At 41.5% G+C, this 13359-nt stretch overlaps 1 protein-coding gene across 1 annotated transcript in view; it reads right to left on the bottom strand.

Annotated features, from left to right (window-relative positions):
• Positions 1 to 360: 360 nt before the first annotated feature.
• The window catches only part of LOC100548027 (gamma-aminobutyric acid type B receptor subunit 2), a 37275-nt gene continuing 24276 nt past the window's right edge, over positions 361 to 13359 (bottom strand). The window contains exons 5-6 of the mRNA XM_019613897.2: positions 10120 to 10237; positions 361 to 2798 (exon numbers count right to left, since the gene is read on the bottom strand). Of these exons, the coding sequence (XP_019469442.1) occupies positions 2633 to 2798; positions 10120 to 10237 (284 nt within the window). The 3' untranslated portion in view covers positions 361 to 2632. The remainder of the gene's footprint in view (positions 2799 to 10119; positions 10238 to 13359) is intronic.

The raw sequence follows: 13359 nt of genomic DNA, 5'->3' as shown, positions 1-13359 counted from the left end.
AATTTTTCTTCCTTCTCCTGAACTCACACTTTCTATGGTGCAAGAGAGAATAGTGTACATATTTAGTTAGGCATGGAAGTAAATATTTGGAATATATTTAATATATGCTATTTTCCCATTTGAAAAAGGGCTTAGACTTCACTCCTGAACAATGCCATGATTGTATTTCAGGACAGAAACCCATTTATCTGTTTTCTCTAGATGTGAACCCTTCAACTACATGGATTTGTACTGTGACTTTTATTACAGTGTGGTGTTATAATAGGATTTGTCCTTCTCCAGGGAAGGCTTTTATGTAAAGGTATATATACATATATATATGCATATATAGAACAGTTCTGCTGTAGGGTAAGAGGACACTGAGTCCAAAAAGCTAGGTTTTCTATATTTTATTCATAAAAACAGATTTGCAACAATTTATTAAAAATTGATCTCATGCAGTATAAGGTTATACAAGAAATTCTTCATTTACATTTTATTCTGGCAGTTCCAGTCTAGTTTAAAGCATTTGTGCACTAACATCATTGGAAAATGCCATTGGGGCACAGCCTCTTCATAAATTTACAGTACATTTTTGCTGCAGTATAAAAGAACAGAAACATTAAATAGCTATATTCACTTGGTTGGTCTTGTTATCTGCAGTAAAGTAAAAAAAATGTTATGGGAGAAACTACAGTATCATTGAGACAAAGAATGTACTGCATGGTTTAAACCTAATAAACGTCACACAGTCAGTATTCACGAAGTTACAGACACACACACACACTCACCTCCAATGGTCCGATACTTCCGATTTTTTTTTTCCTGCTAAGTTGGAATAATATTTCTACAGAGATCTTTGTGTATACATTATATACAATATTGTATTTTTTCTCTTTTTAAAAATTAACATTCCTTTTAAAATAAACCAGGCCCTGATGATATTAATAAAGCAAGAGAATACTGTCAACACACATTGAGTGACGTCAGTGTTTAGTGCTTAAACAGAGTAATGAGTTCTATTTTATCTGTGTTTATACTTACATGTTTTTGTTCTAAAAGCTACAGATATTTCCATAACCTCTCTTACCGTATGTGCCAAGTGAAACATTTTGTGATGCTCCTGATTGTAAGATTCTGATATATATTCACATCGGTTTTGGCCACTATGAGGTGTGTTCTATTTTCAATGGAGATATATGCCAGCTCATCAAAGCTGCAGTTAAGTCCTTCAGCTAATGGACCTTTTTAGCTGTGCTTTAGCCATGGTTAATTTGTAAACCTTTGTAGAAACGTCATTCCCAAGGTCTGGTCTGAGGTGCACAGGCATTGGTCAAAGAGGACTGAGAGCCCAGTGGATGCTTCGGTATTTCCCCCCTGCTCCTAGCAAGCAGCCCTGGCAGAGAGATGCCACATTTCCAGTTCCTTGGAAAAAGAAGCTGCACTTGGATCTCACCTGTGCCTGGAGGCTTGGCTCCAGAGCTGGTCCAGATGGTGCGCCACTATTGTTCCTCCTAATTACTTCGGTTCAGGGGATAGAGCTAAAGTGTAAAAACCATGCTTTTGAGTTGTTTTTTATTTTTATTCTTTTTTTTTTTCCCCCTCTCAAGATTCAAATGAAATATTCTATTGGTAAATTTGATCTGTTTTCTCTGTTGTCTGCCACGACTGTCACACAAGCAGGCACGAAGCAAACATAGTGTATGGCCACATCTACGTGCTCTGCAGGTGTTGCCTGCAGCGGCAAAGTGCTGTGCCCTAACCCCCACCCCCAGTCCACTAAATTATTTTTATTGTAATTATGTGTGACATAATTCAAACAAACTATGAAAACAATCCATCCTGTGACATTAAGACTTTACTACCCAGCTGTCCTCAGCCTGAGGACTTTTCTAGGCAGTTTAGTACATTATGGTTGGTGGTGCTTGCTCTGAGACCTCATTAAACCGAAGCTGCCGATGGCCAGCAGTGGCTGCCATCCTTGGAGAAGGGCAAAGTACTGTGATTCCATCAGCAGCTCTCTCCTGTTGTAACTTCAGCCCTGCTCGGGCTTCTTGTACCGTTGTTAGTTTGAGGTGACCCTGCAGTCTCAATGGCACCCGAGGAACCATTTCTCACATTCCTTCTTTCCTACAGAACATCATCCCTGAAATGAAAACAAGCAAGACTAACCAGTGCAGAATGTTTCCAGCAATTTAACACAACTCTTGTAAAAATGAGTGTATCTATTTCAATAAATACATTATAGCTCAATCACTGTATTTTTCCTTACATGGATACAGTATAGAATTGCATGTTCTCAGCAGCCACGTAAAGCTCAGTGACATTTGAGTGTTTTTCCTAGAGTCTTTTTTGCAAGATTCGTATTTCCCAGCCTCCTTGTTGCTAGTAGAAATTTGGGAAGAAATGTTTTCAGTGACTTCTACGTGAAGAAATAAAAACTCCATGAATAAGGCTACAGATCAAGCTCCTCGCATCCTCCTCCTTCGCCTTCCCACATGAGCTACCCTGGCACTCCTGTGGCGGTGGCCTCAGCAGTAGTTCCTCTGTGCTCAGAGCCAATGTCACGTGCTTGTAGCAGAGTTCTATGTCGGATGTTTAGACCAGTCTTTGAGTACTTAAAAGCAGTTCAGGAAGCACTGATCTCTCCTTCCTACAGCCCAGAAACCATCACTCGGAAGGAGGGTGGCACGTGCCTGTGCCGAGGGCTGGCGCTGGGGCTTACACAGGGGCTGGCACAACTCGCGTCAACTCCTCCTATGGAGGGCAGGTAGGCATGGTGGAGGATGGGCAGCTGCAAGGACAGCCGACGCTGTATGCTGAGAGAGACAGAGGAAGAGAAGTGTTAGCCAAGGGAAAATCAGAGAATCGCAAAGGTTGGAAAAGACCATTAGAAATCGTCTAGTCCAATCGTGAGCCCATTCACACCGTGCACACTAACCATGTCCCTCAGTGCCACATCTACATATTTGTCAAACACCTCCAGGGAGGTGACTCCACCACCTCCCTGGGCAGCCTGTGCCACTACCTTACCACTCTTTTGGAGAAGTTTTTCCCAATATCAAACCTGAACTTCCCCTAGTGTAATTGGGGCCATTTGCACTCATTCTATCGCTATTACCTGGGAGAAGAGGATGACCCTCACCTCACTACCACCTCCTTTCAGGGAGTTGTAGAGAGTGATAAGGTCTCCCCTGGGCCTCCTCTTCTCCAGAATGCCATTTATTGTCTGCTTGAAATGTTTGCAGATTGCTGCAAGGATATTTCCTGCTGTTGGGATAGAGAGAGTTAATGCCATGAGTGCCGCTCTCACTGCTGTTGAGTGATGCCACCACCACATTATTTCCCTCGGGAGTCTTTCTGACAGGCTAGACATGACACAAGAATCTAACGGAGCCTTCTCAGCATCCCACTGCCTTCTGAAATTCCCAGGAACTTTCAGATTAATTATTTGACTGCTGGTACTGGAAAAAGGGAAAGCCTTAAATTGCAAGGAGGGCATATGGCTTAGTAATCCTCTGCTCCTTGCAAAGTGATCTGTTGCACGCACAGCACTGGCTATCTGCACAGACACGCATGAGGTCACAGACAAATCTTTAAGCCATGCATCACTTAGCACAAGGATGTCAGAATTAAAGATGGCATTTTTGCAGCTCCAGCTAAGGCAAATACAGGTGCAGAGAGGGAATGAGTTCAGATTGCTGGGTTGTTCCAAGTGGTTTGTCTTTGCAGTTTAGGTCTGCGCTTTTAAGGAGCTGACTGCTCTCAAGTTCCCACACAGTGCTGTGGGGCTGCAGTCTGTTCCACCACCTACAGTGAAATTCAGCATTTAAGAATCCAATTTTCCTAGAAAACTGACGTCATCATAACTGTTAGGGTGCTCTTTTTTTTTTCTTTTTTTTAAGGGGCACCAAATCATGATCGTGACCAGCCCAACCAACCCCTCTCCATGCAGAGGACAGAGCCATGACAAGGCTCTGCTCACCCCATGCTCTGGATATACCAACACCTCCCACAAAACCAAAACCCAGTTGAGGTTTGTCAGTGCAAGAGATGGTTTTATTCATTGAGGTGATATCATAGCAGGACTGTTTCTGCATTTGGAGGCATTTGCTCTTGAAATAAGGAGGGATTTTTTTTTAAGAGAAGACAGCTGTCAAAGTGATAGCTGACTGAAGGTCAGATTTTTAATTGCAGAAGAAAAATGCCCCCCATACAAGGAATAGGAACTGTTCAACAGAGTTTTAAATATACATTTCCCTGTAATCTTCCATAATTGCTGTATAGGCGGACCCTTATGAGAAGTATATGTTTGGAAGCTTGCCTTTGGATAGCCTGTCTGATTCAAACACTTCTATTCTTTTTGCCCTGCATTAGGAACTGGAGGCAGCTACCACAGCATCCACTGCAGTTCTCAAGGACCAAGCAGTAAATCTATCCAATTCAAAGAGAAAGAGATGCAATGATACTTAGCCTCTTTACTACAGTACTAAGGCTTGCTGTGGGAGATGGGGAAGAGATGGGGAACAGATGGGGAAGAAGAAGCTGCAGTCTGTCTGGCCAGGAGACTCTTCCTCAGGATCTTTTCCACCACAAACTCTTTTTAAAAGTTTACAGCAATATTAACCCCCAGCGATTGTACTGCTGGTTTAGTATCCTTGGGATAAACCAAAATCCACTCATTGTTATTTTACCACCGTTCCTGACTCTTTTTGGTGGTATCAATGAACTCAGACCTGTTCCCAAGGAGTGCAGAAGGGGTACAGCTTGCTGCTGCCATGCACTGAATCCTTATTAGCCCATGGCTACAGATTGTAATTCTGCCTCTCATTGCAGGGTCAGGCACAGAATTGCCCTTGCTTATTTTCCCACCGGTGGAAACACTTACTTTGTTCGACTGCTACAGACTTTTCACTAAAGAGCTTTTTAAAGCTATTCCAAGAGAATCTAGTTGCATAATTATCAAGTGAATGGCTTTCTTCCACCCATTTAAGTGCTAGCCGTAGCATGGACAAAGCATGTTTATTTGGCTATGCACACGGTGGCTGCAGTGGGTGGCAAATTTTGCTTTAACTGTATTTAGAATTTACTTTCACTTGAAAACTTGGTTCCTGGAATTGAAGCGGAGGAGGGTAGCCTGGAGACTAGAACACAATTAAGAACTTAGGCAAGACTCTTGGGTAGAGATTCATAATAATAAACATCCAACAATCAAAAGTAACCAACCAACAAACAAAAAGTGCTATTTTCTCCTCAAGTGAAAGTAAATCTTTAGCCTTGCCTCACTCTTCATGTTTTCTTTCTCTTCCCCAGTATTGATACTTTCCCTCCTCCTCCACTCTGCCAGATTTGTCAATACTTTCCAAGTATCATGCACTTTGTTTCAGATTGGCTGTACAACACAGATATGTCAGAGCGTATGGTCAGGTAGATAGGGACAGGAATGGTGAGTACTGGTGCCTTCCTAAAATCACTGCAGGAGGCAGAAAGTAAAGGTTCCACACACAGGGCAATTACTCATCAGGGTGTTAGAACAGCACACATCCCCAGCTATGTACAGAATCGTCATTTATTAAGAATAAATAGATTCGAGCAAAAGCTTGCCTGAAATTGCATATAGGAACACAATGCAGTGCAGGTTACAGAATCACAGAATCATAGAATTGTATGAGTTGGAAGAGACCCTTAAAGGTCATCTAGTGGAACTCCCTTACAACAAACAGGGACACTTACAGCTACATCAGGTTGCTCAGAGCCCCCTCCACACTGAACTTGAGTGTCTCCATGGATTGGACATCTACCGCCTCTCTAGGCATTCAGATGGGAATGCTGGGCATGAAGCTGCAAAGGCAGCAGCAGCATATGAAAGATCTTTTGGTTCTGCAATACAAAACCACTGATGGGATCTATTTGGTAAGAGAGGAAGGTGAAATAAATGCAGCCACAGTCAAACCTCTTAAGATCTGCAGGAGTGTATGAACTGAGATAATTTCAATCGATTCTCCAGCCCATTGATGTTGATCTCTTTGCAGCTGCTGGGAAGCTGGAAAAGTTCTAAAGCTCCATAGTAAAGCAAGATACTGTATTAGCAAGTAAACTAACCAGTCTCAAGCCACTGCATTTTTACAATGTATTTGAGTAGGGTAGGATCATATGAAGTACCATCAGCAGAGAAACTTCACAAAGGAGACACTTTCATTCCAAGGCATTTGGCTGTAATGCAATTATCCAGTCACAATCAACATTTTTAATAAGAATTTTGGTTACTAACATTGACAGAACTGGCCCCAACAGGATAGCTGTCTGTGTTTTAAATGCTGATAAAAACAAAATTTTAGCTCAAAAACATAGGCAGGCTGAGGGAGCTGTGCCTGGAAATGAGAAGGCTCTGGAGAGACCCTCCAGTACTCCACAGGAGCTTATAAACAGGAGGGAAATCAACTTTTTAATAGGTAGACAGTGACAATAGAAGGGGGAATGATTTTAAACTAAAAGAGGGGACATTTAGATTAGATGTCAGGGGAAATTTTTCAGAGGGAGTGGTGGAGTGCTGGAAGATGTTGCTCAGAGAAGCTGTGGATGAATGCTCCATCTTGAAAGTGTTCAAGATGAAGCTGGATGGGGTCCTGGGCAGTCTGATATGGTGCCTGATTTAGTGGGTGGCAACCCTCCCTGTAGCAGGGGGGTTGGAATAGGATAAGCTTTGAGATTTCTTCCAACGTAAGCCATTCTATAACTCTATTACATGGGTTACACAGTGACTAGCTGCTTTGGAGGTTACGAAAGTAAGAACATATAGGAAACAGTCTACCAAAGTGGCAGCTTTTAGTGGGGTCTGGCAGAAATCTATTAGTTTTACTCTGTGCCAAAAATTAATTAATGTAATTTACGACTGATATGATGGGACAACATGCAGGAATGAGGGTGCACAGAAAAATACTCTTAGGTTACAGAAGATTTCCCATTGAATGTGTGGCCACAGTACAGATAAGCTGCCTGATGCGACCTTTAGATATTAAAGCACTATCAAGCTGGAATACAAATAATATACCTTATAGCACACTGTAGTGATAACACAGGTACCAAAGTACCACACGCACTTACGGTGCACCTATATTTTTGAACAGGTCACCTGCCCAGGGAAAAGAATGGAAGAAACAGCAAATTTTACATGGCACTGTGAATAACCAACCAGCAGGAGAGGGAGTGAGAGGCAAAGGGAGTTGTTAAGCACCTACATTCACATGGTAAGGCTTCGCTCTAATCATAGTCTTAATTTTCCATAGGTGCATGGATATAAATGGATCTTAGTCAAGGCAAACCCAATGTTTTTCATGATACGATAGAATACAAAAACTATTCTCTCTGCTCTACAAGAATGTTCATAATGAAAGATATCAAATCTCCAGAGTGTTGTCAACAAGACAAAGTTAGGGTGCTTTTTCTGGAGAGGAGGTATGAATTAACACTTCTATAGGTAAATTATACTGTTAACGCCCTCCTTTCTTCGGTTTGTGGCAAAAAGGAAATAATTTATTCAGTTGTAACCTCCAGCTCTATTCTTAATAATAAGAAACAGGTTCAACTAAAGTTATAGGGTATGTAACTACTTCTCTGTCACATACTCTGTGTACACAGGGAAATGAAAAAGCACAAACTATAGCTTATCTTTAGGACTTTTTAAAATAAAAATGCTATATTTAATAAACCTGGAAGGCCAAAAATGCTGCCATAAAAGTTGGAAAAAGAGCATGTATGAATAAGGATGTTCTTTAAAAACACAAAGTTTGGAAAGAGATGAAGAGACGGGATGATAAAACCCTGGTCCTGAAGATTTCTGTGCTTCTCTTGGGTGAGTCCATTGAGCCTGAACTGTGCAGCTCTGGTAAACCAAAGTGCTGATGCATCCTCAGGGAAGACCTGACCCTCGGACATGGCACAGACACAGCTCTGCAAGTGCTGAACGACACTGCTCTGATTTAGCAGGACTTCACTAATTACTTTCCAGAAATGTCAGTGACTGCTCAGATTTGTGCTGACCTGTTTCTTAAGACCTTTAGGAAATCTCAGTCTTCTCATCAGTCATTGCTAGCCTAGAGGAACTTCTGTGTTCACCAAGAGGCTAAAGGCCTTTTTTATTTTTTTTAATTCTGTATCAGGAGAACTAGATTATCCAAGTATCAGATTTTTTCTTAGTATCTCTCTTAAGTCACATGTAGGTGAGTGCGTTCATCTACTCAAACTACGTTATTTCTTACAAATGGTGCTGGAAAAAGACACATGTCTAATAGCTAAGCATTAAGGCACTCTGCTGACCTCCTGAAGTCTCAAGAGCTTGCTCAGTGAGGGCTCTGTTTTTGTGAAATAACAAGATATTTTTACTGATGGGGGCTTTCGTGTGTGTGTGTGCACACTTATGTGAAGGTTAGTTTCTCTACAGCTCTGGATTGTTCATTTTTGTGCAGTGTCAGAACACAGTTAAAACTCCATGTGTTTTCGTGGACCAGGTAATATGAGGCAATAACTGCTATAGGAAATCAGGTTTGCTGACACTGATGTAACACATGACTCAGACTGGTAATTTTTTTAATTTATTCTGTTTAACAAGCTTTTAAGTTGCCCAGGTACCAAACAGGAGTCTGACAGCTCTCAGCTCAGATTACGTGCCAACGTAACTAGGATACTTTAGGGAAAGAGTTTATTTTAGGTCCAAACAAGCATGGTGCTTCCTTCATCTTTGTCCTGCAGCAAGACTTGTTGAGATCTTAGAGAATCATATCAAATCATACCATGGAATCGTAGAATCATAGATTGGGTTGGATTGGAAGGGACCCAGATCACTGAGCTCCAGCCCCCCGCCATGAGCAGGGCTGCCCCCCACCAGCTCAGGCTGCCCTGCGCCCCATCCAGACTGTCCAGGGGTGGGGCACCCACAGCTTCTCTGGGCAGCCTGTGCTAGTGCCTCACTGCCCTCTGAGTAAGGAATTTATTCCTAATATCTAATGTAAGTTTCCCTTCATCTAGTTTAAGCCATTCCCCCTTATCCTATCACTATCAGACCGTGTAAAATTTCCGTCCCCTTCCTTCTTATAAGACTTCCTTCAAGTACTGGATGGATGCAATGAGGTCTCCCTGGAGCCTTCTCTTCAGGCTAAAAGAGCTCAACTCTCTCAATAGGAGAAGTGCTCCAGCCCTCTAATCATCCTCACCGCCCTTCTCTGGACCCACTCCAACAGCTCCACATCCTTCCTGTGCTGGAGTGGGGCCTGGACAGTGTTCTTCAGATGGGGCCTCATGAGGGCAGAGTAAAGGGGGACAATCACCTCATCCTCCCTGCTGGCCACCCCTCTTTTGATACAAAGTGTAGTATATGAATTTATTATATAGGTTTCTGGAAAGCAAAGCTGATACCATAGGACCCTCTCTCCTCTATGACTCTAACTGGTGCTTCGTGCCATACTCTGATTCCAGACACACTATTATTGTTTCTAGTGAAAAACTTTCCATGCCCTACTCAGATTCAGCTGCTATGGTAACACTGAAAAGCTCAAAGACTGTTTCTGTTTCTAGGTTAGGTTAAGACCAGAACAATAAACAAAAGACTATGCACATCATGAACCACTATGGCTTGTGTGTGGAAAGACCTGCACTGTTGACAATAGTCATAATGTGGGTGTGTACCCATGTTCATCCTCATCTGTACTTTATGCTGGTGGTTAGACCTCGTACAATGGGTGTTTCTGACAAGAGAAAAAGTACATTAGATTGTTTTGGTGCACTGAAGGACTTAGTGACTCCAACATCTTTTGATTTTGGTGGGGATGGTGAACTGGAAGCAAGGAGGCATCACAGGACAGCAATTCTGCCTGCTGGTTCTTCAGGAGGTTGCCATTCACACCTCCTGTGCTGATGTTTCCTGGCTGGAAATGATTTCAGTGAAGGCCTTTTCATAAAAACAATTGAAAGAGAGATATAGCTTTTGATAAAATGTACTGATCTTAATTAATATTTTATCAGCAGAGTGAGTGATGTCCATGATGGAATTTGTATTTCAAAAAGTGTGAGCACACAAGCACATGTATACATGAAAGATTGCGGAGTGTCTCTTTCTCTACCGATACATAACATCATGCTACTTACTGTTCTGGAGAGTTGATGTCTTCTATAGGATCTTTGCTTGTTCTGGAAGGGTCTGATGTGCCCCATTGTGCTGGTGGATTTTGATCAAGATGATTTTTCAAGATTGCTTTCTCACCATCTAGATGGATAAAACATTCAATTTTATTTTAGTGTGACCAAGTGACCTTTGTAAAATTGGTTCATTATAAAGTAACCCAGATGTACATTGTGCCACAAAATAAACTCATTCTGCCTATATTGCAATATATGCTCAGGTTTCCCTGTGAGTCGTTGGTGCTCTGAACTTTGGACCTTCATTGAAATTATCATGAAGAAACAGAAAAGTAAAAAAATTCTCTTTTGTTCTTTTCTTTTTACCTCTCTTCCCCACTCTACTTCTCTCTTAAATATTTTGTTCCTTGCCTCTATGTAGCCCTATCATGCTCCTTCCCCTAATTTATTCTGTGAAAAAATATAACAGTTGCATCATCATATTGTCTTTCATTCAAATATTATTACCTTTCTATATTAAAAAACACTCTACTTTAAATATTTACCCAGAAAAACTGTAATTTCATCGATTTATGAAACTCCGGTATGCTTGATATCTCATAAGCAATTAAGTGCTGTCATTCAACTATCTACTATCTGCTATAATTTAGCACAGAAAAATCATTCATGTCAGCTGCACTGGCCCATGGATTGTCTGCAGGAAGGACAGCTAATGATTTCATTAAGCTTTCTTCTGCAGTCTTTTTTTGCTGCAGAGTGGTAACAGAGAAGATCATCATTTTCTCTGCAGGTAGCATCACTTAATTCCCACGGGAGTCTCAGGAGGCTGAGGCTAGCTATGCTGAGGTCTGTGGCATATATCCATCCCTCTGCAAGAGGAGAAGAACACAGCCATTTAAAGGCGGCTGTCTTAACTGGAGATCCCTTCTGTTCCTGCCTGCTTTTCCAATGTTTCCTGCTGTGTTAAGCCAAGGAAAGTTACAAGAAAAACATCTGAGTAATGAGGACAGTGCAGAGTTTTAATAAATAATTACAGAGCTGCTCCAAATCCATCACAGGCAGTTGTTTGCTACGCACACAGAAACAGTGGTTGCTGCAGGCCTTAAGGTAGCATGGAGAAGGACTCAGAGGTAGACACTAGAAAAGGACCCTGTAGGAACTGAATGAAAAAAATGGGCATGATTGGGAAAAGTAGGAAAATATCTGAAAAAGAAAACCAACAAAAATACCATGGAAAGCCCCGTCCATACTGAAGGCTTAAGCTGCATTTCTGCTCTACTAACACCAAGAAGCCCCAGATAACAGGGCATCCACCACCTCTCTGGGCAACCTGTTGTATAAAGCACTGGGATGGGATGCATGGAGGGGAAGTGGAAGCCCCATCCCTGGAGACACTCAAGATCGGGCTGGATGGAGTTGTGAGCAACCTGATGTAGCTGTAGGTGTCCCTGCTCATTGCAGAGGAGCTGGACTAGGTGGCCTTTAAGGGTCCATTCCAACTAAAATGATTGTCTGATAAAATTGAGATCCCATTACTTTACCAATGTACAAACTGAGGATTGTTACAGCTCAGAAGTGCAAAAAGAAGATTCTTATGTTGCATGGAAGGCAAGGGGCTGGAAGAGACAGGAGACAATCAAGGCACACAAAGCTGCTTCTGTTAAGTCAACAAAATGTCAAGAAAAGAGCTAAGGGATTCATGTGTAGCAAGAAGGGAGGTGCTTTAAGAGGAGATGTGACAGGATTCAGTGATGTGAAGGGAGGACAACAAGGACTCAAATCTGACAGCGGCTAAGATAAGAAGTGAAAACCTATCATCTCAGGACAGCCTGAAGTTTGCTGGTGTGGCACATGCTGTCACAAGAGCTCAGTTTTTGTTTTCCATATATCATATTTCTACATATATTGAGCTTGACATTTGCATAAGAGCCTTGTGATGTCTATAAACAGACAACTAAAAAAACTCATTTCCGTGATTAAAAACAATGTCCAATGCTGAGCTGATCCAAGCAGACAATGAAAAATGCTGACTTGATAACAAAGACCAAAGTTAAAATTCAAATAATCCCTGTAAATAGGGATGGAAAAGGCCTGTTATTTTACCGTTCCAGGGCCCCAAGTCTTTTCGCCAAGATAAATAACTTGCAAAGCCACTGAAAGCACAACTCTTCACCAAATGACTGGAATATACAAGTGCCAGACTTTGGGAGTACATGATTTCAGGGATTAATCTGTGTTGTATGCCCCAGATGGATTTATTATGCTTTCAGTTGTGGTGTATGTGTGTGCGCACGTGTGTGTGTGTGTGTGTGTGTGTGTGTGTGAGAGAGAGAGAGAGAGAGAGAGAGAGATGGTCCCTGTAAAAAAGGTGGGGGTTCTAGTTTACAGTAGAGCAGAAATTACATATTCTATGCCTACTCACCCTTTACACCAACTGCCTATATATCACTCTGTGTGTTATTCTTAATAAACCCTTTCCTACCACTCTTGCAGATGACTCTCCTTTCATACACTGCGTGTATTTCTGTACATACACAAGTTTTAATATTCCGGGTTAAAGAATACAGACAGAATCCACAGACTGCCACAATATTAAGACTTTTTTTCTATTCCTTATTTCTCCTTTCAAAATACAAAACAATAGTGTAATACTTAATCTCTGTCTAGAGCTTTGAGCTATTTGGAAAAGGAGGTGTTAGATATTTATTATGCAGCTATGGAAACGAGAATTACTTTTTTTTCCCCATTTACCTTTCATGTCAATAATGAAGATCAAGATTCTCACTTAGTAATATGCTTCCAGGAGCTGGAGCTGAAAGAAAACCCGCTATCTATCACCACATGCACTTAAACAACTTAAGGCTGGAGGAAACTGATTTTGTATAGATGAACAACTGAAAGAAAATGAATTAAAGGTAATGGCAAATATTTGAATCTCCTGATTTCTCTGAAGTTTAGCATTGCTGTTAGTGCTTCCCATCTTTTCTTCCACTGTTCGTTAAGCATGCCACTTGAAAAATGCCCTTCATTCGCAGGGTACTGTCTGCCATTGCAGATGCTACTGAATAAGTTGCACTCAGATGATCTAAATGCTTTCAAAATTGAATTTACATTAGCCAGAAGCAGTTTCTAAGTAATTTTCACCTTCTTAGACCTCAAACAGGAACTCAGAAGTCTGAATAAATGATGCCTGAGCACTTTCCATTCAAAAAACCGTAGGGGAAAAAGGACAAATAGATCTCAAGTGCT

The sequence above is a fragment of the Meleagris gallopavo genome, chromosome 3, assembly GCF_000146605.3.
Source record: "Meleagris gallopavo isolate NT-WF06-2002-E0010 breed Aviagen turkey brand Nicholas breeding stock chromosome 3, Turkey_5.1, whole genome shotgun sequence".
Classification (NCBI taxonomy): Eukaryota; Metazoa; Chordata; class Aves; order Galliformes; family Phasianidae; genus Meleagris; species Meleagris gallopavo.
Note: the sequence above shows the minus strand (reverse complement) of the source record. Positions and strands in the feature narration are given on the sequence as shown.